This window comes from Sciurus vulgaris (assembly GCF_902686455.1).
Source record: "Sciurus vulgaris genome assembly, chromosome: 2".
Lineage (NCBI taxonomy): Eukaryota > Metazoa > Chordata > Mammalia > Rodentia > Sciuridae > Sciurus > Sciurus vulgaris.
Genome location: NC_136462.1, coordinates 204,034,706 through 204,058,911, shown reverse-complemented (window position 1 = coordinate 204,058,911; position 24,206 = coordinate 204,034,706). Strand labels below are relative to the sequence as shown.

The following is a 24,206-nucleotide window of genomic DNA, read 5'->3' as shown; positions in this document are numbered from 1 at the left end:
CCCTTCCTGAGTGCAGAAGGGGATCCTTCCTTGCTCTTCCAGCCTCTGGTTGCCATCTGGGATTACTGGGCTCAAGGACACACCGCTCCCATCTGTTTCTGTGATTTTATTACCCCTCTTCTGTCTGTCAAATCTCCCTGTCTCCTTCTTGTAAGGATGCTTGGATTAGGGCCTACCTGGGTAACCCAGGCTGATTTCATCTCTAGATCCTTACTCACATCTGCAAAGACCCATATTCTAAATAAGGAATGTTCACTCTCACATTCAACATTCTGAAATGGTCTTCTGTGGGGGCTCACCATTCAACCTTCCACACAGGGCAACGCCTGACAAGCAGCACAAATACCATGGCACCCACTCATCAGCCAGATACACAACAGGAACAGTAACACAGATGCAATGACACATCCAGACATGCACTATGTGCCCCAACACAAAACACACTTGTGAATTTGGCCAGACACAATGATACCCACAGGTATATTTAACAACACCCCCACACACATATAATTACCCAAACACAGAAATACTGATGCACAACAATGACACCCTAACATACAGAAACAGGACAGCACAGCCCCAATACAAACCCAGTTATATTACACAACACCCTGACATCTAGATACACGTGAAAAACTGTTGGTCCTCACATCTTGACACACAGTCACTCACACATGAACATGCCATAGCCTGTATACACATGCTAAGATTCAGATACTACCTACCATGCACCTGACCTCAAGGTGCCAGGATACTAACATTCAGGCACAAGCACTGATCTTGCCTGGTACGGAACACACAGATATGCCACGAGTGATGTGCAAGGATGGATCCTTCCTGACACATGATCATCTGGACACACCTGTGGATACTGACACATCCCATTTGCACAGGGGAGTTGACAGCCTTGACACACCTCGGGGAACACACGTGACCCTTCCCAGCATCTTGCTGGTCCCTCTGCCCCTACAGTGGGGATGGTCAAGGAGGGAAGGATGTCATACCCTGGCCTCTCTGGCTCAGATTTCCAAGGGAAGGCTTAACTGGTTGACCCCTCCACAGAGGGCTCAGCACCTGGCCTCTGCCTCCAGGCCAGTGTTCTGTGCAGGCCTGAGGCAAACTAGATCTCCAGGTCCCTCGAGAAGAGCCGAACACAAAGAGCAGGGCAGGGCAGAGGGTGCTGGGCAGAAAGGGCCCCAGGGAAGAGACCTACCTTGTAACTCCATTTCCCAACTAACGATTTCCAGCCCACACTAGTTTCAAGGAGCTCACAATGTTTGTGGAATGCAAGAAAGGGGCATTAAAAACTTTTAAGTCAGCTTTAATTGTAAAAGTAATACATGTACATAATAAAAAATATTTCAATAGCATTGTGGACACAAAATGAAAACCCAGCCTCCTCTCCCTGGAGTTCCTCCCTGGCAGAAGGGCGATGTGAGCAGGAGACAGCGACTCTGCATTCTCTTAGAGGAGACTAGTGTCTCTTACCTGCCTCCTGTCACACTCTACCTCCCCACCAGCTCCCACAGGGAGAGTCACCAGCAGACACCCAGGCTCCAGGGCAAGCTGGGCGCTGGCTGCTGGCCTAGGTCCCTGCGCACAGCACTGCAAGAGGTTGATCCGATGGTCAGAAACGCCGATAAAGCTACGTGGCCCTGACAGGGGGCCACGGGGCCAGCTGGAGAGAGGCCGGATCTCGCCCGCCGGCCCGGCGGCCGGGTGGAGGAGGTCAGAGTCCTGCCCAGCGAGGCTTCTCCGAACTGCCCGCCGCACCTGCCGGCTAGTTCGTGCGCCCCGGCCGTGCCTCGGTTTACCCCACGGTCCGCAGACGCCGCCCCCCCGCGGACGCACGGCAGCCTCCGGCGCCCGGCCGGCCGCGGCGGCGGCGGACCCCGGCCGGGCCGAGCAGGCGGGCCGGCGCGCCCCCTCCCCGTCGCGGAGCGCGGCAGGAATACCGCGAGAGTTCGCCCCCTCCCCCCGCAGTAAAACTGTCAAAGGTGGGAGGGGCGGGAGCGCGCATGTGCGCAGCGGCGCGCAGCCTGCGCCGCCCGGACCCGCGCCCGCGCCCTGGCCCGGCCCGGCCCGGCCGCAGCCCGCTGGGCGCCGCAGGTAAGCGCCCGCCGCCGCCCCGCCGCCGCCGCCCCGCGTCCGGCCGCCGCCCCGCGCCCCGCCGCCGCCTGCGCGGAAAAAGTCGCCATTTTGGTTCGCCGCCGGCGCCCCCCCGCGCGGCCGCCCTTCCGGCCAGGCCGAGGCCCGCGCCCGCGCCGGCGAGTGACAGGTGGGTGGCGGCCGCTCCCGCCGCGCGCCCCGGCCGCCCTCACCTGGCCGCGCCGCGCCGCCGGCCGCCGGCCTCCGCAGAGGGCCCCGCCGCCCGCCGCGGCCCCGCCAGCCAGCCCCGCGGCGTCCTGCGCCGGCCGCGGCCCAGGGCGGAGGGGTCGCGCCGCCGCGGCCGGGCCCCCAGCCCGGGTTCGTGCCCCGCGTTGGAGAGATTGGAAAGGGCGACCGCCCGCAGCCAGGCCGCGGGTCGGGGGCATGACTCATGCCGCCGTCTTCCTTTGAAATTGCAAAGTGAGGACTCCCTGAGAAGTTTGTTGGCTGACCTCGGACCCTCCCGCCCCCCAGGCCCAGGACGCTGGCATCACGGTTCGCAGTGGCAGTGGCTGTCCCGACCTCCGACCGCAGCCCTCCCGGACACGGACACACCAACCCCTTCCCATGACCTCTGATCTGAGTTGATCAGAAATTGTCAGAGGAGGGCTCCCCTGCTCACACCTTGCGCCCTGGTACCGCCCCCTTCTGTGGCTCAGGTGTCTCTGTGGGAGGACCTGACGGCCTGGTGACTCCCAGGACAGGCCCCTGGAAGCCCAGCCTTGGACAATAGGGTTCTTCCTGGCAGGTGTCTTGGTGGGCTCTGGAGCCTGGGCCTCTACTGCTGGTGCTGACCTTGTTTAGCTGAAGTGGGAGGGGATCTGTTGTAGGGGGAGCAGAGGTCAGCCAGCCAGTGGTCAGTGACCCAGGAACCCTGCATCAAGGCTGAGAAGTGGGCCAGACTGGATGGTCAGGAAACTCAGGGACCAGGAGATGCCAGTGGCCCTCAATCTGCCCACCAGAGAGGGGTTGCATGTGTTTAAGGAGGACCCCCGGGTCCCTCAGCACCCACCTGGACCATTTTGGGTATCTGGGGAGAAGGATCCAGGGTGCCCACCTGGGTAGGTTGGCTTTGCTTGGGGTCTGAGTGGTCACTGGTGAGGCCCTTGAGGGGGAAGCTACCCTCAAGGTGCCAATGCTTGGCGGCTTGTGAGCCAGCAGCTGTTGCTGGTGCCATAATTGGCCCCTTAGGAGGGATGTGGTCAGCCTCCTTCCTCCTGCACAGGCCACCTCTCCTGGGGACATGCCCTACCCGATGCCTGATCCTCAGCACACTTTGGGACTGTGAGTCTGACATTGAGAGGGAGGCTGTCAAAGCTGGTGAGGGTCTCCACACTGGTTGTGCTTTCTGGATTGTTGGGGGAGACCTTGTGCAGCCCGTCCCCTGAGTCAGAAACCCCATCACTTGCTTCCCTGTGACAGACCAGGAGGGCAGGCTCCTTGGCCAGAGCAAGCCTGTTGGGGGGCAGGCTCCACGGCAGTCCCACTGCAAGTCCTGAGTTGGACCTATTGGGACTCAGGTCTCTGTACTTACCCTGCAGAAATGACAGATCCCTTCTGTGTTGGAGGAGGCCGCCGGCTCCAGGGGTCCAGCAGAAGTGGACCTGGGAAGGGTGGCAGCCGGAAGGAGGTCCGACTTCCCATGCTGCAGGACTCACCAAAGCTGGGTGAGGAGCCAGGACCCAAATCAATTCTAGAGGGTCACAGAGTAGGCTACCTTCCACTGTCTGAGTACTGAGGGCCTTTCTAGGGTGGAGGCTATTTTGGACATAGCTTGGGCCTGGGTTCTTGTCCTAGGCTGGCAGGGCCCCTGCCCCATGCCTTGGCCTTGGTGAGCCCAGGCTCACGGTGGCCCTGCCCTCCTTGTGCCAGCCACACTGCAGCCTCTGAGCCTTGCTGCCCCATATGCTATAGGGATGCCCGTGGTCCATAGTGGACAGACAGTATCTGGCCAGGCTCCTCTCTGCTTTGACCCAGGAAGTCCAGCCAGCGACCGGACGGAAGGGAAGAAAAAGGGGCGGCCAAAGGCTGAGAACCAAGCCCTGCGAGACATTCCTGTGAGCTCCCTGAGGGCAGGGGTGGGGCTCATGCTGGGTCTGTCTGTGGAGGCCACTGCCCTGCCCCTATCTGCCCCTCTGCACCTCTCCAGTCAGCTCCAAGTTTCAGGGTGTGGCCTGGGGCCTTACTGCTGACAGCTGTGTAGCCCAGCACAGATCTGGAGCTTGGCTTGAATTCTTGCCGTGGTCTGGAGGTTGAGGGGCTTGTGCTGCCTCTGTGCCCTGTAGCCCAGGGAGGGTTCCAAGTCTGGGGCTTGGTGGGTTGAGGCCTCAGTGGATGAGAAGCAGCAGCCCCGCCATTTCTTCATGCCCAGATCTCCCTCATGGACCAGTGGAAAGATGAATTCAAAGCTCACTCCAGGGTGAAATGTCCCAACTCAGGGTGCTGGCTAGAATTCCCCAGCATCTACGGGCTCAAGTATCATTACCAGCGCTGCCAGGGGGTAAGGGGCTGTGGGTCAGGGAGGAGGTGGCCTGGGGGTGTGCCTGGGCAGAGACCCTGGGGCCCCATCCCATACCTGCCCTCCCTGCCCAGGGTGCCATCTCAGATAGGCTGGCTTTCCCTTGCCCCTTCTGCGAGGCTGCATTCACCTCCAAGACCCAGCTGGAGAAACATCGGATTTGGAATCACATGGACCGTCCCCTGCCTGCCCCCAAGCCTGGCGCAGTCAGCCGGCCGGTCTCCATCAGCCGGCCTGTTGGGGTCAGCAAGCCTATTGGAGTGAGCAAGCCTGTTGCTATGGGCAAGCCTGTGGGAGTCAGCAGACCCGTTGGCATCAGCAAGCCGGTCACAGTCAGCAGACCCTTGCCAGTCACTAGGCCCATGCCGGTCACCAAGCCTGTCACGGTCAGCAGACCCTTGCCAGTCACCAAGGCCATGCCAGTCACTAGGCCTGTGCCAGTCACCAAGCCCATCCCAGTTACCAAGCTGGTAACAATTACAAAACCTGTGCCAGTCAGCAAGCCAGTGCCGGTCAGCAGGCCTGTTGTGGTCAGCAAGCCAGTGCCGGTCAGCAGGCCCATTGCCATCAGCAGACACACACCAACCTGCAAAATGGTGCTGCTGACCAAGTCTGAGAACAAAACACCTCGTGCTGCTGGGAAGAGCAGCGGTAAGAAAAGGTACAGGAGCTCACCTGAGTATCCTCACACACACCTGGGGTCCAGGCCAGGGCTGGCTGTCTGACCTCACCTCACCTCCTCTGCAGGGCCGCAGACAGCCTGGACATCTGCCCCATCCCACAAAAGCAGTCCAGGCCAGAGAATGGGGAATTCAGCCCATCTACCCCCGACCAGAGCATGGCCTTCCAGCTGAGCACAGACCCCAGCAGTAGCTCCCTGCTGCTGGGTGGCAGACCCTCAGTGGGCAGGGAGGCAGTGCGGTCTGCAGGCCCTGTGCCCGCACCTGAGGAAGACCCCGAGCGCACAAAGCATAGTAAGATGAGAGCCCTGGGGAAAATCCGGGGATGGGGTAGTGGGGCTCTGTTCTCCAGATGGTTATTTGACCAGAATTTTGGCCCTTGTTTTCTCTCCCCCGAGTCAGGAAGGAAACAAAAAACACCCAAGAAATTTACAGGGGAGCAGCCGTCCATCTCAGGGACCTTTGGGCTCAAAGGTGAGACTCCAGCCTGCTGGGCATCTCTGGTGCTGGCTGCTTCCACGTGTGTGCCTGCACTCAGCCCACACCTCCCTGCCCACCCATCTGTGCACACAGGCCTGGCCAAAGCTGAGGACAAGGCCCGCGTTCACCGCTCCAAGAAGCAGGAGGGGCTGGGTCCTGAGGATGTGCGGAAGAAGGTGCCGACCACCCCCACCATTGTCAGCAAGGAGGCACCAGCTCCTGTGACTCACATGGCCCCAGGTGGGGCTGTCAGGGGGTGGGGGGAGCCGGGGCGGGTCTCAGGCATGGAGGCTGACTGTGGAGCCTGGGTGCTATCCCTGGCATCCAGGAGCCTCCACCAGCCTCTGAGGCCCCAGCCCTGCCCCACAGGTGGCCCTGAGGAGCAGTGGCAGCGAGCCATCCACGAACGGGGCGAGGCCGTCTGCCCCACCTGCAGCGTGGTCACCCGGAAGACCCTTGTGGGACTCAAGAAGCACATGGAGGTGTGTCAGAAGGTGAGTTGCCGGGGGCACCACCAGTGGGCGCCCTTGCCACGCCTTGCCATGCCTGGCTTCTCACGGCGGGCTGTCTCTGCAGCTGCAGGATGCGCTCAAGTGCCAGCACTGCCGGAAGCAGTTCAAATCCAAGGCTGGCCTCAACTACCACACCATGGCTGAGCACAGTGCCAAGGTATGCTGCCAGCAGCCCAGTGCTGCCTCCTCCGACCACGGACCTCACCCGCCTGATGCTTCCCCCTGCCTGATCTTGGACCCCAGTGGTCCCAACCGCCCGGCTTACCGTTTTCAGCCTGCTGCCACTGAGGCTTCTGAGGGCGGGGAGCAGGAGGAACGAGAGAGGCTGCGCAAGGTGCTGAAGCAGATGGGGCGGCTGCGCTGCCCCCAGGAGGTCAGTGTGGGGAGCACCTATAGGCATGGGACTCGGGGTTCTCTGGCTGCCTACTGACCACGGACCTGGACCCCCAGGGCTGCGGGGCCGCCTTCTCCAGCCTCATGGGCTATCAGTACCACCAGCGGCGCTGTGGGAAGCCGCCTTGCGAGGTAGACAGCCCTTCCTTCCCCTGTGCCCACTGCGGCAAGACCTACCGCTCCAAGGCTGGTCACGACTACCACGTGCGCTCGGAGCACTCGGCCCCGGTGAGTGGCCTGCAGTCCTCGTGCTCCTGTGGCTCTCCGGTGGCCTGTGCTGTAACACAGTGCTCCTTCCTGCCACCATATGTGTGATCCCCCTCCCTGTAAGTCACGTACATCCCAGTGGACAGAAGGGTGGGCACCCAGAACCCCTGTGTCCCATCTTCCTTGGGGATGCCTGTGTTGTCCCCATCCCCTGCACACCTGTATGCACCCTGGGTCCCTGCGTCTGCAGGGGCCACACGTGGCCTACATCTCTTGCTGACCCTGACCTGCCATCTCTGGCTGTCCTGCTTCTGCGGCTTATCCTGGCTACATGTGACCCTGCTCTCCAGCCCCCTGAGGAGCCCACGGACAAGACCCCTGAGGCTGAGGATCTGTTGGGTGTGGAGCGGACCCCAAGTGGGCGTGTCCGCCGCACCTCGGCCCAGGTGGCCGTGTTCCACCTGCAGGAGATTGCAGAGGATGAGCTGGCGCGGGACTGGACCAAGAGGCGCATGAAGGATGACCTCGTGCCCGAGACTGCACGGGTGAGCTGCCCACCCAAATGTGGGTGGGGCATGGGCCTGATTCCTCCCTGATAGCTTCCCCAAGCCCCTGGCCTCCTTTCTCTGGGCAGGACATGCCTCAATCCAGGGTCCCTGGTGACAGCCATGCCCCTGTCTGCTGACCCTGACTCTGGAAGGGCCAGTGAGCTGCTGCTGAGGCGCACGGTCTCAGAGCATAGGTACCTCTGGGCCCGGACTCACCTGCACTGTACCTGGCTTTACAGCTCAACTACACTCGGCCAGGCCTCCCCACACTCAACCCCCAGCTGCTGGAGGCATGGAAGAATGAAGTCAAAGCGAAAGGCCACGTAAACTGTCCTAATGATGTGAGCAGGGGCAGGCTGAGCGGGTGGGGAGGGGGGCTCACGTCCAGACGTGCCCTTCGGGGAGCAACAGAAGCCGAGACCGAGACCTGTCAGCAGGCAACCCATCAAATTGACCAGCCTTACCTCTGATCCTGAGTCCCACAGGGTCCCTCACATGAGACCCCATTAGCAGAGGGCCTCAGGCCTACATTCCCAACCTAGACCCCAGGACTCCTGGGGTCAGATCCCTCCTCCTGCCCCAGAGAGAAAGGCTCAGAGCTCCCTGAGGCTGAGGCAGGGTGCACCTTTGTGTGGAGATCCCAGCACCTTCCCCTCATGACTCTCTCCCACCTGCAGTGCTGTGAAGCCATCTACTCCAGCGTGTCTGGTCTCAAGGCCCATCTGGCCAGCTGCAGCAAGGTCAGTCCTGGGGCTCCCTGTGGCCCAAAGGGTGCTGAGCATTCCCAGCTTTCTTCTGCCATCAGTTCCCCCACGTTAGTGTGAGACCCTTCCCTGCTTCCATGCATGAGCCCAGAGACAGGCTGGTGCAGACAGCTGGCCTAGGACCCCTCCTTGCCTTACACCCTGGTCATAGGGCACTCAGTCCCCAGTCATAGGGCAGTACTCCTTGTCTATGTGGATATGAGAGGGTGGTCACCCTGACATGGGCAGAGGACACACTAACTTGGGGTAAGGACCCTCAGCAAAGGTCTGTGACCCTCCCACCCTCAGATCCCCTGTAGCAGAAGCCAATTAGTGGTCCTGCTGCAGGGTGCCCTTATGGGTCCCTGAAACAGACAGCCAGATTCTCCAGCTGTCCCTGCCCCTTTAGTGGCGAAGTGAGGGCTTGGGCCGGGTCTGGGCTTGGGGCCCTCAAGAGCCAAGAACTGCACTGCCTTGCTTCCTAGGGGGACCACCTGGTGGGAAAGTACCGCTGCCTGCTGTGTCCCAAAGAGTTCAGCTCTGAAAGTGGCGTCAAGTACCACATCCTCAAGACCCACGCAGAGGTGTGAGAGCACCACTGGGCCTGCAGCTGGGGAGGCCCAGGAGGGTAGGGCAAGGGCTGGGGTGGCGGAAGGGGGTGCCCAAAAGTGTCTGTCTAAGCAAGTAGCCAGCACTGAGAAGCCTGGCAGTTTCTCCTCAAAGGGGTGTCCAGCTCCCTGGGAAAAGCTGAGAGGCCAGGCCCCACCTGGCAGCCAGAGTAGAGCTGCCTGTGAGTGTGAGCCTGCCTACCTGACCTGAGGGTGACCGGACCTACAGTGTGGACAGGGTCCCAGGTCCTTGTTGGGGCTTTTCTCTCCCTAGAATTGGTTCCGGACCTCAGCAGACCCACCTCCCAAACACAGGAGCCAGGGCTCCTTGATGCCCAGGAAAGAGAAGCGAAGTCTGGCAGGCGGGAAGAAGCGGGGCCGCAAGCCCAAGGAGCGGCCTCCCGAGGAGCCCATGCCCAAGCTGCCCCCCCGCCGGGATGACTGGCCCTTAGGAGGCAGGGACAAGGGGTCTCGGGGCTCCACTGGGCGGAAGGTGGGAGCCGGCAAGGCACCCTAAGAGTGAACCCCCACACTGCCTGCCAAGCCCCACTCTGTCCAGGGTTGGGGAGCCACTCTGGACCTCCTGTCCTCCATCCTCACCCCCCATCCATCTGTCCAGTGGGGGTGGTGGCCCTTTCCTTGTACAGGGCACACCTGGGTGGGGCTCCACAAGGGGTGCCAGGGGCAGCAGCGGAAGTGCAGTGGGGGAGCAGCCTCCCTGTGAGGACGCTCGGGCCCGGCAGTGTCTGGGGCTTTGGCACCAAGGGCCTGCAGTGCACAGCAGTCAGATGGTCTTTGGCCCCTGTCTCTGCTTCCTCAGACCCAGCTGGGTCCCCACCCAGGCTCCCCATAGCTGTGGTGTCCCTGGTGACCCGAGGCTCTGGACTGACAAGAGCACCTGGGCATCCCTGGTTGCCACCATCTGGGCCTTGCCTCCACCCGACACTGGAACTCCAGTACCCCAGCTACCTCCCAGGACAGACCCCGTCTGACCACTGCCATGCTGACCTGACAGCCACCTGCCCACCCTGGTCCCGCTTCTGTGTTCTACCTCTCTGGGCCTGCCCCCATCCTCTGTCATCCCTGCTGCATTTCAGGCCCCATCCCACTGGCCCTTGTCCTCAAATTGGAGGGGACAGCTTCCTGTCTGCTCTGCCCAGGCACGTGGAGTAGGACCAGAGGTGCCTGTGCTCTGCCTCCTGCCTCCAGCCTTCTGTCACTGCAGGCCAAGGTTCGCAGCCTGAGGGGGATCTCACTGGGGCTAGGGGCATGTGGGTCCAGGGCTAGGTGGAAAGGGCCCAGCTCTGAGGAGTGAGCCCCATGGAAAACATCCTCTGCCGGGCAGGGCTGGCCCAGGGACAGAGCTCCTATAGAAGCCCTCCTCCCCTTTACCAGCTCCTGTACATCTGGTGGCATTTGATACAAGAACCAAAGGCCAGTAGGGGAGGAGGGGGCTCAGACAAGGTGGCAACTCCAGGGCTCCCTTTAGGGCCCTGAGGACGGCAGGATCTGCAGGTAGGGCAGGGGTCAATCAGGGATCCCCGGGCACCTGGATGAGGGAGCCCCACTTACAGCCCCATGTAGGGAGAAGATGCTCAGAGACCTGTGGATGGAGGCCATTTGCCAGTGGGGGCGGGAGTGGGCTGAGGGCGCAGCCTCACCAATCCTGGAGGATGTGAATTTTGATATTTGCCTGTGTGCGTGTCTCCTGGGTGTAGTGGATGCCAGTCTTGTTGCTGTGACAAGTAACAACCTTTTTTAAAATTCTGTTTTTTATACAAAAACTCACAACAATCTGACATTTTGGTGCTAAGGGTTTCCTGGTGCCGAAGGTGGGGCTGGGCTGGGCCAGGGCTGTGACTGGGGCTCCTCTGCTGCTCAGGGGACAGTATTGACTGGACACCCTCTTCCCCCAGGGAGGAGGGGCTCCAGCTGGTTTGTCCTGCCCTGCAGTAGGGAGACCAGTTCCATGGGGCTTTTGGGGTGAGAAGACTGGGCAGGCCTGGCCTGATGTGTTGGGAGGGGTGAAGAGAGTGGACTCCCCCAACCCCACACACCTTGACCTGCTCAGAGGATGGTGGCCTAGGTGGACAAGTGTGGTCAAGAGTCAGAGGATAGGCTGGGCTTCTGGGGCAGTGTGCTTTCCCGCGTGTGGTGGAGGTTGGACCCCAGCAGGGTGTAGCCACCTGCCCAGCCTCTCAGGTAATTGGCACTTGGGGGGAAGGGAGGCCTGGCTTTTTTTGGGGGGGAGTAGGTTGAGTTTCCAGGACACCCCCAAATTCCACCAGTAACCCTGGGCATAGAAGTGGGCCTGGGTGACAGTATTTAGCACTTTAACCCCTGCGTCTTGAGTTGAGCAGGGGGCTGCTGAGGAGTGGCTGTGGTTGGGAGTCTGCCTCCCTCTCTCCCTCCCTCCTTCCCTTTCCTCCCCTCCCATCCACCCACACTAGCTCGAGAGGGGCGGTGGCAAGCCGTCTGCAAAGCCTTCCTCCTGAGGGTGCAGGGCCCTGGGTGGGGTGCATCAGGGTGTGGCCCACACATGACAAGGTGACCACTGGCCTCCACAGACAGCCTCTGGGAGGGAGCAGAGTGGCAGGCCCCCAGGGTGTGGTGAGCATGGAACTTGGAGGACCAAGCCCTGGGCCCTTGACAGAATGTGACAGTTGGGGTCTCTGCAGATCTACCTCTGGTCCCGTGCTCGCCCTTCCCTGAGAACAGAAGAGTGCCCACGGGCTGAGCTTCACACGGAAGTGGGATGCACTTTATTAGCTTCTTTGCAGGCGGAGGAGGGTGCGTCCTGAGTGGCTGCGGCCTTCCTGTCCCTCTGGTGGTTCTGAAGGGAGACTCTGGAAGGGGAGGACTTCCCTTAAGTCCCTGCTGGAGGCCTAGCGTTCAGGAGGGCCAGCCAAGCACCCTTCTGCCTGGCAGCCCTGCGTCCTAAACTTCGGGTTTCTTCGTTTGGTTTTTAATGAGGTTCTTAGCACACAAGTGCATTTCGAAAGACAGGTTCCAGCTATCACTTGTAACCATATATATACATATATATTCTATCTACAAATGTTTATTTGCAAGATGTTTTGACGGTGAGCTCGGGCCCTGCCCGCCTTGTGACCATCTGTCCCCAACCTCGTCCCTGCCCGGTCCCCTGGCGAGTGGCGCGGGGACGCGCCATCAACTGTATGTATTAAAAATGACTGTATCAAATAAATGTTTATTGACCTTTTTCCAGGGCTTTTGTGCGGCTGAGTTTGTGCTAAGACGCGGCCCCTGCGCGTGCGCGCGTGCGCCCGGGACCGCGCCGCCTTGTGGGGCGCGTAGTCCGCCCGCGCTGGCTCCGCGGCGCGCGCCGCCTGCCCACCGCCCGGTCTCTGGGCGCCATGGCTGCGCCGCCGGCCTCCGCGGACGCCGCCCCCTCGCCCCCGCCGCCTCCTGCCGCCCCGGACGCTCCGGGCCGGCCGGCGGAGCACAGCGAGACCGCGTGCGAGGACCGGTAGGCGCGGGGCCGGCGGGCGGCGGCGCGCTGCAGCCCCCTGGCGGAGCCGTCGCGGCCTCGGGCCCAGCCCGCCTCGGGCTCGGGTCCGCCGGGTGGGCGCTGCCCCTGCCGCGCGTGCGTGAACCTCCGCCCGACTCGAGCGGCCTCCGAGGGCCGTCCCCGGCCCTCCACGCCCCCGACGGCCTGGCGGCGCCTCCTCCCCGGGAGGAGCGGGAGGCTGGTAGGCAGGCGGCCGCAAGGGCCGGAGGACGGACGTGGCCCGAGTCCTCGCCTCTGGGGACGCGCGAGATGGGAGCGTGGCCTCGGTTTCCGCCCCGCGCGGGCGGCCCTCGCGCAGCGGCCCGGCGGGCTGCGTGCCCGCCGGACCTCCGAGTCGGTCACATTCGGATTCGGGGTCCGGCCTGGCCCTGCCACCCAGCGGCCCTCGGACGGAATCTGATGCGGGGGTGCGGGGGTGCATTCCGACTGCGGCATGTGGGGGGACCTCGAGGCGTCCAGGAGCATTAAAGGGAGCGGTGGGCTTCGGGGAGCCTGTCCCCACCGGCTGTCGCCCCGGGCGGCGCCTCCAGGCCGTGGCCGCCAGGGGGCGGTGGCCGCGCTCCCGGCTGCCCGCCGCGCCTCTTCCGGGTCTGACCGCGTCCCCCGGAGTCCCAGGGCGCCTTCCGGGTGCCGGCGGGTGGGAGTGCGGTGCGCCTGCACGCCGTGTTGAGCCGGGCTCTGGCGGACGAGCGGAGCCCTTCCGGAGCGGCCGGTCGCTGGCCTTCCAGGCCCACACCATCCCAGCGGGCAGTCACTGGGAGCCCGCATTGCTCGGGTCTAAGAGGACTTGAGTCTGTGACACTCATCAGTTCAAAGGGTCACTGTGTAACCAGGAGCAGAAAGGCCATGCGTAGCCAGATAGGCTTCAAGACCCCATAGACTGTCCTAGGCACCAGTGTCGCAGTGTAGACACTGTCCTTCTCCCGCGGGTCACGGGCACTGGGCCGCAGCAGTGGGAGTCAGGCAGACCTGTCCAGCCGGGGTGCTCGTTATGCTGCTCCCAGAGCCCATCCCCCCACAGTCCCTGCACTGGCCCCATGTCTGCTCAGCCCCTCCTCTCAGTCCGCAACGCCTGCTCTCTGGGGCTGCGTGCTGGTAGAGGGACTGTCCTTAGGCGCTGCCTGAGTGATGGATCCCAGCAGGTTGTGGGCAGTCGGGGATGCTGACTGCATCTGCCTAGAACAGCAGGAAAGAAGGGCCTGTTGGGAAGGGTTTCAGGGTAGCAAATGCAAGCCTCGATCCTCCCATCCCTTGAAACAAGCTGCCCCAGTGACTCTCCATCAGGAGCCGGTCGCAGACCCTGAGGGCTAGTTACTGCTGTCTGCTTCCAGCTGCTCATCATCACCCACTGTGCACTGGGGAATGAACCCAGGGGTGCTCTTCTACTGAACTCCATCACCAGACCTTCTTATTTCTTGAGACTCACTAAAGTGCCCAGGCTGTCCCAGCAGAAACTTGTGATCCATTCCCCTGCTTCAGCCTCCTGAGTAGCTGGGATAACAGACATTAGCCAGCACCCCTGGCCCTGGATGCTGGCTGGGGATGATCAGTGTGGGGCACCCTGCTTTCCAGTCTGCACGTCTGCTTATTTCCACTTGTGCCATCATGTGTGGGGTCCTTATTGGGGAAGAGGCACTTGCTTTGGTCCTCAGGAACCCTGGAGCATAACTTCTGGTCCTGGAGGAGGCCACCGAGGCCTGCCCTTCCCTGCTGGGTGGTGGAGGGGTCTGAGCCATTCCCCACAATGCTGTGACCCAAAGTGAACCCTCTACCAGGATAGTGAGGGGTGCCCTGAGGCGATGGCCAGCTCCTAGCACTCCCTGCTTCAGACAGCTCTGACATCTGAAACAGGAGGAAACCTGGGCACACAGGTGCTTGGCCAGCTGGGCTCCCAAGTGTGGCTGGCTGACCAACAGCATTAGCGCCCCGGTAGGTGGTGCTGGGAATGGGTGTTCTCTGGTCCAGTCTGGCCCTGGCGAGAACCATGTGGGTTCCAGCACGGTAAGCCTGAGCCCAGGCAGAGGCTGCTCTTGGGAGCGGTGGGCTAGTGAACCAGGGTGAAGGCTGGCTATTCTGTCAGTAGCAGCACACCTAGGCTCCGGCCTCCCTTTTCTGGGTCAGCACAGAACTGGCTTCCCACGGGCCTGTCACCTCACTTCCTACCCAGCCCATGGGTCTTGCTCAGCTAGGGCACCCAGGGAGTATGCAGGCTGAGCAGACCGAGTCCCCTCTGTTGCTTAGACAGTCAAGCTAGAAGATGACCCCAGGAGCCCCACTTTGCACCCACTCCCAAGACAGCTGAGGGTCCCTGCCAGGCCTGGAAGTGTTGGTGGGGGGCTCTGAGGACACACGGGACAGCTGTTCTTTCTCCAGTTGCCTCTGGAGGGGAGGGTTATCTGGGTGGCCAGGAGGGAGCTGGCACATACATCCCCCCCCGGGAGGAGGCCTAGGCAGCCAGAACCTCTCTGTACAAACCCCTTAAGCCAGTAAGGGGTCTGTGGAGGTAGCTCAGTAGGTAGAGCGCCTGCCTCACATGCACAACGCCCTGGTTCAATCCCCAGCACCGCAAAAAAAAAAAAAAAAAAAAAAAAAAATCCAGTAAGGGATTTTGACTGCCTGTTCTTGCTGAGGGTGGGGTCAGACTGCCTTTCCTTTCCTCCTGTTGCTGTGGGTGGGAGGTAGCTGTGTCCCCTGATGATCACTGGGTGGCCCGGGGACTTTCTGGGACCTCTGTGGGGTGGGGGGTGGGGCTGATATTCTCAGATGCTGCTGGAGGGTAGAGTTTCATATCTGTTTATGCTTGTAGGAGGTACTTGGGGCCAGGGGTGGGGAGCCCAGCTCAGCACTGACATTGAAGTCAGCTGACCAGGAGGAGTCTCAGATTTCCCTGTCCTGCTCTGGGGGTGGGGGTGTGCTGGGTACTGGAGCACAGTGATCCTAGCAAGCCTCTGCTGGTGAGTGAGTGTGCCCAGGAGGGCAGCTCACACCCACAGCTGGCCTGAATCTTGCAGGCCACACTAGGCAAAGCCGTGCTATTAATATCTGGCACACGATCCCTGGCTGGGTGATCCTCTTATGACCGTGGCCTTGGCCTCAGAGGCCAGCAGCAAGTGTGTTCCCTCAGTACAGAGGGACTTCTTGGGCCCCCAGCTGCTGCGCACCTCCTCCTGCACACAGCAGCCCCCACGGCCAGCCAGGAGCCCAGCCGCACCCAGATCTTCACCTGCTGTGCCGCTGAGAGGAGTGGTCCCACCCACGGGCCAGCGCAGGTGGCCAGAGCACCAGAGCTGTTCTGGGCACCCCTTTGGCCCTGAGGCGGTGATGCCTCCCTAACTGCCAGCACCTCAGCCATATGCACACTGGGAGCTCCCTCTGGGGCCTGGTCAGCCATGAGCAGCCCCCCAGCTTACCCTCGCATCAGGATCTCAGGGTGCTGGGCAGAAGGCAGGTGAGTCACAGAGAAATCCCTGTGGCGAGGAGCACCCGGCCTCGCAGTGCTGCCGATCATTCCAGACGGGGTGCAGTGTGTCTCTGGGTAGCAGGGAGTGTACAGGCTGGCAGGCGCTCTCCGGAGCTGGCTGGGCTCAGACCACAGAGAGTTCCACGTGGGGCTCTGGGTTGTGTGCGTCTCCTGTGGGTCATGGCTCAGTCTTTTGGGTTGAGAATACTTCTTGTTATTGTGGCCAGAAGTACGCTTGTCCATCTGTGGACAGGAAATGCGGTGTTTTGTGCAACTTGCCCCTTTCAGGGGTGCGTGTTTTGAGAAATGGGTGAGTCTTTGCCCCTGGCTCTGGGACGGAGACTAGCCTTGGGAAGGCCGAGGCTTGGTGCAGACAGCCTTGTGGCCTTTGCTGCCCGTAAGGCAAGGTGCATTTCTGGCAGGGTCCTCCCTGGCCTCCTTGCAACTCGATACTCTGCCCAGCAGAAGGGCCTGCGACAGACTCAGCAGTGACAGCCTTGGAAGGGACTCGTGGTGGTGGTCGTCACTTCGCTGGGGAGTCACTGACAGGACGGTCGAAAGGCCTCCAGGAAGGCCTGCATATTGAGAACCGGCAGAGCCTCAGGTCTCTGGCTGCCTCCACCCCGTATCCGTGGGAGCCGGTCCTGGCTTTGTGCAGGGTGTGCTTGCCACTGGGACCCAGGGCCCGGCTGTGGGCAGCCCTGGGAGCCTCCTGCAGGGGCTCTGCCTCTCACCAGTGGTGTTTCGGTGGAGGTGGAGGCATGGGGCCACCCCCTGGGAACGCGACCTGGGCAGCCCACAGGTGAGCCTCAGGCCCGTCTGTTTACTGTTGGTGGATTAGTGTGCCCAGGGGAGCAGACAGCGGCCCTCTGTCAGGGACCTGGGGATGTCAGTGCTTGCGTCTGCAAGTCCTGTCTCCCACTTGGCTAAGAGCCATTCAGCGGGCTCCCACGCGCATCCAATGGCGATGCTGTGGGCACCTGCTCCCCTGCTGGTGCCCGGGGCCTCTCGCCTGGTCACCTTGGTACCCAGCTCAGGCTCAGAGCTCTCTCAGGAGCGGCAGGGGCGGGCTGAGCACCTCTGCCTGGCTAATTACTCCCTGGGCTCACAGCGGGTGTGTGCGAGCTGGCGGCCGTCTGTCCCCAAGGACAAGCGCAGTGTTCTCCGTGTCAGACACAGACGGGACACGTTCCTGCTGCCAGAGGTGCCCCATCCTGTGCAGAGCTGCCACAGGGCCTGTCAAGGACTGGGCTTTGGCTCCTGCCTTCCCTGGCCGCCACACCTGCTGCTCTGGGAGGTGCGCAGCCGCGGAGCTATTCTGCAACCCTTTCTGGTTTGGGTCTCACCAAGTTGTCCAGGCAGGCCTGCCTCAACCTCCTGGAACCTGGGATGACAGGCCTGCCACTGTGCCCTGCTCATGGTTTGGATTTTGACAGCATAGGGCATGTGCTTACAAAAACGTTCAAATGTGGCAGAAGTCCCTGTTCCAAATTTCGGTGCCCAGATTGATCCGGGTTGCAAATGGCACATCCAGCATGTAGGCCCCTCGCTCACGGGCTCCCCACATGGGTTGGCTGTGACATGCTAGGCCAAGCCACCAACCCCTCTTGGACACCTGAGAGACGGTGCTAGGACCACTCGGTCCCCCACACCAGCCTCTTCACACCAGACTCCGCCTCCCAGGGCAGACTGAGCAGGTGTCCCAGGCCATGCAGCCAGATGGAGCCTCCACAGAAGGGATCTCAGGGGTTGAGGCCACAGCCAGAAGCAGCACCCCTTTGGGATAGAAGGCAACTGTGCAGGTGGCCGGGAGCTGAGAGCCAGCCTGAGTGATGTGGCATGGACACAGGCACAGGTCCAAGCCTTTTTTGGGTTGAATTTCCACGTGGTAGCCTCTGTGGGCCTCCTGCTTCTACACAGATGGCCCACAGGTGTGAGTCCAAGTGGGTGACATTTGCTGGAGTCTGGAAGTTTCTGTCTTGAGAATCCAGGAGGGATCGCAGAATAAGTTGGTCCCCTAGGCCTCCTAGCGACCCTACTCGCTGTCCATCCTGCACTCTGACAGCTAGAGAGGCCAGGCTAGGTGCCACCGTGCCCAGGGCCCTGTGTCTGGTCTTACCTCTGCCTAGGCACTGCCCTTCCCCTGCACGGAGGCAGTGACTGGGCTGCCCAGAGAGAGCACTGGGTTAGGGAGGGGGACATGGTACTGAGTGCGGTCTTGCTGGTCCACAAGTCCCCACCTTGCATCGCATGGGGAAGGGGCCCTGCCCAGCCCAGTCTGCCACAGAGGAGCACAGCCTGAGCTAATGAGCCTCCTCTTCTCTCCTCATCATTGCTTGCTGTCCCTCTCTTCTTGCTGTGTGGACCAAACTCCTGTGCCCCACCCCATGAGCCCTGTGGCCCATGGTAGGTGGGCTTCTTGCGCAGCACCCAGCCCAGCCTTGACCTGGCCTGTGCCTGCAGGAGCCCCCTTGGGTGAGACCCGGGTACCAGGGAGACCAGCAGCCCTGGGCCAAGGCTAAACCTCATCATCTTTGCAGCAGCAGTGCGGGGTCCCTGGACAGGCTCCTCCCCACTGTGGCCACCGGGCGCTCACCCCGGAAGCGTACCACCAGCCAGTGCAAGTCCGAGCCACCCCTGCTGCGCACCAGCAAGCGCACCATCTACACCGCAGGGCGGCCGCCCTGGTACAACGAGCACGGCACGCAGTCCAAGGAGGCCTTCGCCATCGGTCAGAGTGGTGTGGCAGCCCCTTGGGGCCACCTGTGGGGTCAGCCAGCTGTCCTGAGCACAGGCTGTCCACTCCCTTGGCAGGACTGGGAGGTGGCAGTGCCTCAGGGAAGACCACCGTGGCCAGGATGATCATCGAGGCTCTGGATGTGCCCTGGGTGGTCTTGCTGTCCATGGACTCCTTCTACAAGGTGAGCCTCGCCCAAGCTCCCAGAGTCCCTTCTCCCTCTGCCCATCCCCGCACATGCAGGCCGTGGGTCCCTGGGCTCCGTGCGCTGTCCCCAGGAGCCATGGCAGGGGTCCTCTGGCCTCTGACAGGTGCTAACGCAGCAGCAGCAGGAGCAGGCCGCCCACAACGACTTCAACTTCGACCACCCTGACGCCTTCGACTTCGACCTCATCATCTCCACCCTCAGGAAGCTGAAGCAGGGCAGGAGTGTCCAAGTGCCCATCTACGACTTCACCACCCACAGCCGGAAGAAGGACTGGGTAGGCGGGGCTGAGCATGGCAGCGGGCTGCAGAGGCAGAGGCTGCACTGAGGCTGCACTGAGGCTGCCTGCTTCCTTTGCAGAAAACGCTGTACGGCGCAAACGTCATCATCTTCGAGGGGATCATGGCCTTCGCTGACAAGACGCTGCTGGAGGTGAGGGCCTGCTGGCGGCAGCCGTCCCACGGGCATTCCTGTGCCACAGACGCATCCTCCAGCAAAGCCCGCCCTGGCCCCAGGCCTCCCTTGCTGAGAGGAGAAGCTCAGGTGCCCCCGGTGTGGTAATTGGCTCTTTCCCGCTGGCCAGCATGGGCATGACTTTTGGGACAGTGCTCCCTCACCCACCTGCCAAGGCCTGTGCTGTGCCTTGGCTTTTTCGTTCCTTGCTGGAGGTGAGGACCTAAGGCCAGGAGTCTGAGGGACTTTCCCAGACGACCCCACTTGGCTCACAACAGCCCCCAGCCCTCACACAGTTCCCGTGTCCCGGGAGCTTCAGCCAGTCGTGTAGCTGCCGTACTGCCCAGCCTGCTTCTGCCCACCTGTGCACACTCCCGAGCACACCCCCTGCCATGCTCCGTACAAGGCCCAGGAGGTGCCTGCAGGGAGCTGGCCCCATCCTGACCACGTGCTGGGAGGCTGCGTGTGGGAGCTGCCTTTGTGGCCACAGAACCTGCTGGTGGCAGACCTCAGTCCTAGTCTGCTTGCCATCCCCTTCTAGCTCCTGGACATGAGAATCTTCGTGGACACGGACTCCGACATCCGCCTAGTGCGGCGGCTGCGCAGGGACATCAGCGAGCGAGGCCGGGACATTGAAGGTGTCATTAAACAGTACCACAAATTTGTCAAGCCTGCCTTCGACCAATACATCCAGCCCACCATGCGCCTGGCAGACATCGTGGTGCCCAGAGGTGAGCTGCCAGCAACCAGGCACATGCACCGTGGTGCCCAGAGGGGAGCTGCCAGCATGGGGGCCCATGAACGCCCTGAGTCACCCTCCTTCCTGTCTGCCTCAGGGAGTGGGAACGCGGTGGCCATCGATCTGATCGTGCAGCACGTGCACAGCCAGCTGGAGGAGGTGAGCCCAGGCAGCCGTCCCTGACTCAGTGTGCCACCCCCTCTCATGTCCCCTCGAGTGTCCCCAGCCTGCTCCATCTGCCTGGTCACACAGCCCAAGCCCCCAGCCCTTCGTTCTGGGAGTGGGCAGCTACCATGTGTACCCAGCCAGAGCTTGGCCTGTCCCTCCCAGCCCTGTGGGGATGGCAAGGGAGGCCCGCTGTCTCGCTGACCTAAAGCCATGGGTTTCAGCGCTGAGTCCTGCGTCTGGCCAGTGCTCCTCTCCGTCATGGTGGGTCACCCTGCAGTGCTGTGCCCCACCTGAAGTCCCTTGCTGCAGCATTCTGTGGCTGGGCCCTTGAGTCTGGCTCAGTCGCCGACAGGCTGCCAGAGGCCTGTGGCCTGCAGGACGGAGCCCAGGGGTCCTGGCTTTGACTGCCCAGCCCAGAACCACAGGTCTTGCCCAAGCGTTCCCCAGGTTAGAGGGCCAGCAGCTCACCTCCCAGAGCTGGCAGCGTCTGAGCGGTTTCCCATGCAGCGTGTCCTGTCCTGGGTGGGGTGGTCTGTCACCCGCCCCGGTCACTGACACGTCACCGTTCCCTTGTGTCTCCTTGTGTTGCCGCCACAGCGTGAACTCAGCGTCAGGTAAGACCCCACAGCTGTCTGCACACATGGAGGCATTTCCAACATCCACAGGGAGCTTCTGGTCTGGGCTGTCGCCAAGCCAGGCCAGTAGGCATCCCCTTCCCATGCAGAGGAGTGGATTGGCCCCAGCCCTGCTTTTGCTTCCTTTTGCTGGCAGATAAGGACACTGAGACACAGAGAGGTTAAGTAACTTGCCCAAGATCACACAGCATCTATGCTGAACAGAATCTGTGGAGAATTCTCCCCGTGTGGGGTTGTCTACGGGGTCCAGCCCCAGAGAGCACAGCTGTTCTCCTAACCGAGTACTGCTGGGCCTCCAGGACTGTGGCGATGGAGGTGACAGGGCTCTGAGTCTGCTTCCAGGGCTACTGTACCTCCTCTGCCCAATCTCATGGCCTAGGGGATTTTGTTGGGGTGGTGGTGAGGTTCTGGCCCGTCCTCTCTGCCTGCCCACTTGGGCCCTGCTCTGCCCTACAACTGTAGCATACCTGACTGGCCAGGGCTGCATCCTCCATCCTGCCTACCCAGGTGGGCAGGCGGAAACCAGCACCTGCCCCAGAGGTGTCAGCATGGGGCACCTGCCCTCCTCCCATGCTTTCCTTGGAGGTGGGGAGCTCTGGCTGAGCCACCTCTGGGAGCCCTGAGTCAGCGTTGGAAATGCCTCTAGGGCCCACCCTCTGCCCCGCTTCCTTTCCCTGCATGAGTCTCTGCTTGGCCCTCCCCAGACCAGGTGCTGCAGGCCTTTCCTCAGGTCCCTGTAGGCGCCTTCGTTCTGAGAAAAAGTTTCCAGGTGTGGCCAGCTCCATTTTCCACTCTCTGGTCTGCCAAGGAAGTGGTGGCCAGTGGCCCCAGTATCTCCTTCTGCCCAGGAAGTTGCTGGTGGGCAGGGGAAGGGCTGCAGGCTGGGTTGGGGCTCTCTCACCCACAGGGTGGCCGCTGCCTCCTCTCCTCTCTGGCCAGTTGGTGGCCGCACGGTACCATCTGCAGAGATGCCACTGCTCTCCCAACTAAGTGGTCTTCTCTCTGTTCTTTCCTCCTTGTAAACGTTTCCTGCCCTGTTCCCTCCCTGAACACGCCCTTCACTGGCGAGCAGAGGAAGCTGCGCTGGGATATGTGAGCAGAGTGCTCTGGTTGTGCTGCGCTGTGTGCTGCCCGGCTGGCCGCTCCCCGCCCTGCCCCGGCTCCTCGCCGCCTCCCTCACCGCACCGTCCGCACCTTCCCTGCCTGCCACCCCTCCCTCCCACTTCCTGCCACCTGCACCCTCCTCCGATCCCCGGCCCCACCTGGGCCGGCCTCATACCCCTCTGCCTCTCACTCGCCCACCCCTGAGGCAGCACTGGGCACCAACGGGGCCTGGGCCTGGGCGGGACTTGACCCCTCGGCCCAGGCAGTCCCGCAGGCAGAGGTCGGGCACAAGCCGCCTGTTCTGGGGGCTGAGGTGCCCGCACGGCGAGCCCCTTCCCGCCCGGCCCGCCGCCTCCGCAGGCCAGACGCTGCTCCCTCCCCAGGAGCTGCGCGCCTGGCGGCCTGGGGGTCCCTGCAGAGCAGCCGAAGCCAGGCCGCCTGCTCCCGCCCTGCGCATCCCGCTGCACCGCTGCTTTACCCCCACGGTGACGCCCAGCCGTCCCGTGCGGGGCGGGCTCTGGAATGAGATGCTCTCCATCTTGAGTGTCCCGAATCGGTTTGTGTCCCCAGGGCGGCGCTGGCCTCGGCGCACCAGTGCCACCCGCTTCCCCAAACGCTGAGCGTCCTCAAGAGCACCCCGCAAGTGCGCGGCATGCACACCATCATCAGGTGAGGGGCCCGGCCGGCGGGCGGGCGGCCCGGCGGGCGGGCGGCGCCCGCTAAGCTCCCACCCCGCCGCAGGGACCGGGAGACCAGTCGGGACGAGTTCATCTTCTACTCCAAGAGGCTGATGCGGCTGCTCATCGAGCACGCGCTTTCCTTCCTGCCCTTCCAGGTGCGCAGTGAGCCCGCCGGGCCGGGGCGGGCGGGCGGGCGGGCGGGCGAGGGCCGCGCCGACGCCTGGGCTCTGCGCAGGACTGCGTGGTGCAGACCCCCCAGGGGCAGGACTACGCGGGCAAGTGCTACGCCGGGAAGCAGGTACGCGCCCTGGGAGGCGACTCTGGCTGGGCCCGAGTGTCCCGCCGGCTCAGCCTCTGCCTTCCCCCAGATCACGGGAGTGTCCATCCTGCGCGCCGGGGAGACCATGGAGCCTGCACTGCGCGCTGTGTGCAAAGACGTGCGCATAGGCACCATCCTCATCCAGACCAACCAGCTCACCGGGGAGCCGGAGGTGCTGGGACTGGGGAGGCATGTGGGTCGCAGGAAGCCAGCCCAGGGGCGAGGCCGCAGTGGTGCCCTGGAGCCTGCTGGCCAGGCGTGGCTGACCTCTGGCCTCCTGCAGCTCCACTACCTGCGGCTACCCAAGGACATCAGTGATGACCACGTGATTCTGATGGACTGTACAGTGTCCACCGGTGCTGCAGCCATGATGGCCGTCCGTGTCCTCCTGGTACGTGGGTCCTGGGTGGACTGCAGGCAGCTCCCTGTGGAGTTGGTGTTTACCTGGCCCTTGGTTTGGCAGGACCATGACGTGCCCGAGGACAAGATCTTCTTGTTGTCACTGCTGATGGCAGAGATGGGTGTCCACTCTGTGGCCTATGCTTTCCCAAGAGTGAGAATCATCACCACGGCTGTGGACAAACGGGTCAATGACCTTTTCCGCATCATCCCAGGCATAGGTGAGCTGCCAGCCTGTGCAGTTGGTGTGTGGACAGGGCTGGTCTCCTCAGGAGGCTCCACCACACTGGGCTGCTTCTTTCTCCAGGGAACTTCGGGGATCGTTACTTTGGGACGGATGCAGTCCCTGATGGCAGCGACGAGGAGGAGGTGGTTTCCACCGGCTAGGTGCCCAGGCTGACCCACCCTGTCCCCACCCAACCTCCTCCTGCCTCCTGGTGTGGGTAGGAGGAGGTTAATTTAATTTCAAAAAATGATACCAATAAAAACAATCTACACATTTTGTAAAATAAAGCTTTAGAAAATGAAGGTGTGATTGGTTAGCTGAGGTACAGCGGTGGTATCCTGGCTGGGACCTGGGATTGAGCAATCTCTCGGGGCTGTAGGTGTTGTCCACCTCAGTGCCCAAGTTATAAAGCCACCATGGAGGAGGGTCCCTGGCTTCTCCCCAGCAGGACTCGGTGTTCCCAGTCCCGCACTGGCTTCCCTTGTAGTAGGGGATCACTGCCAGAGGGAGGTGAGGGCAGAACGGGGACCTGCAGCAGATGGGGCCCCAAAAGCCACAGCTCAGTGGCCACCTGGCCTGGACCCAGGGAAAGGACAGGGCCACCTAGGGCTCTGGGTGTCACAGGACACAGCCTCTGTGACCACTTCCCCCCAACCACGTGTGTACCATCAAGGGGCCCCGCGGAAGTCGGTGTGGGTGTCTGTGGGAAGGA

The 24,206-nt window shown here is 62.2% G+C and overlaps 2 protein-coding genes across 12 annotated transcripts; both read left to right on the top strand.

Moving 5' to 3' along the window:
• The first annotated feature begins 2,813 nt into the window (after positions 1–2,813).
• Positions 2,814–12,065, top strand: ZNF512B (zinc finger protein 512B). 2 transcript variants are annotated; one of them, XM_079127600.1, is made up of 19 exons: positions 2,814–3,468; positions 3,690–3,815; positions 4,063–4,205; positions 4,520–4,648; positions 4,741–5,327; positions 5,414–5,640; positions 5,749–5,820; positions 5,920–6,066; positions 6,196–6,320; positions 6,403–6,495; positions 6,613–6,711; positions 6,789–6,959; positions 7,289–7,483; positions 7,726–7,827; positions 8,164–8,226; positions 8,715–8,813; positions 9,112–9,292; positions 9,935–10,068; positions 10,412–12,065. In XM_079127600.1, exons 1-19 carry the CDS (start codon positions 3,345–3,347, stop codon positions 10,514–10,516), a joined length of 2,922 nt encoding a protein of 973 aa, XP_078983726.1. In that variant the 5' UTR covers positions 2,814–3,344; the 3' UTR covers positions 10,517–12,065. The 2 variants fall into 2 exon arrangements, with proteins under 2 accessions (XP_078983726.1, XP_078983727.1); XM_079127601.1 differs by lacking the exon at positions 10,412–12,065 and having other exon boundaries at positions 2,815–3,468; positions 9,112–10,075.
• Positions 12,066–12,142: 77 nt separating this feature from the next.
• UCKL1 (uridine-cytidine kinase 1 like 1) lies at positions 12,143–23,796 on the top strand. 10 transcript variants are annotated; one of them, XM_079127605.1, is made up of 15 exons: positions 12,143–12,327; positions 18,373–18,560; positions 18,644–18,750; positions 18,878–19,048; positions 19,132–19,203; positions 19,766–19,955; positions 20,061–20,122; positions 21,839–21,858; positions 22,441–22,539; positions 22,612–22,705; positions 22,786–22,848; positions 22,919–23,041; positions 23,153–23,260; positions 23,333–23,489; positions 23,576–23,796. In XM_079127605.1, exons 1-15 carry the CDS (start codon positions 12,215–12,217, stop codon positions 23,653–23,655), a joined length of 1,647 nt encoding a protein of 548 aa, XP_078983731.1. In that variant the 5' UTR covers positions 12,143–12,214; the 3' UTR covers positions 23,656–23,796. The 10 variants fall into 10 exon arrangements, with proteins under 10 accessions (XP_078983731.1, XP_078983732.1, XP_078983728.1 ...); XM_079127606.1 differs by lacking the exon at positions 21,839–21,858 and adding an exon at positions 20,729–20,745 and having other exon boundaries at positions 12,144–12,327; XM_079127602.1 differs by having other exon boundaries at positions 12,144–12,327; positions 18,370–18,560.
• The last annotated feature ends 410 nt before the right edge of the window (positions 23,797–24,206 follow it).

Bases quoted from the DNA above. Each gene is read 5' to 3' on its own strand.
- ZNF512B (XM_079127600.1), top strand. From the start codon at position 3,345: ATGTGGTCAGCCTCCTTCCTCCTGCACAGGCCACCTCTCCTGGGGACA. The intron at 5,328-5,413 runs GTACAGGAGCTC...CCTCCTCTGCAG, and splicing joins AAGAGCAGCGGTAAGAAAAG to GGCCGCAGACAGCCTGGACA. The intron at 6,496-6,612 runs GTATGCTGCCAG...TACCGTTTTCAG, and splicing joins TGGCTGAGCACAGTGCCAAG to CCTGCTGCCACTGAGGCTTC.
- UCKL1 (XM_079127602.1), top strand. From the start codon at position 12,215: ATGGCTGCGCCGCCGGCCTCCGCGGACGCCGCCCCCTCGCCCCCGCCG. The intron at 18,751-18,877 runs GTGAGCCTCGCC...GGCCTCTGACAG, and splicing joins CCATGGACTCCTTCTACAAG to GTGCTAACGCAGCAGCAGCA. The intron at 23,261-23,332 runs GTACGTGGGTCC...TTGGTTTGGCAG, and splicing joins TGGCCGTCCGTGTCCTCCTG to GACCATGACGTGCCCGAGGA.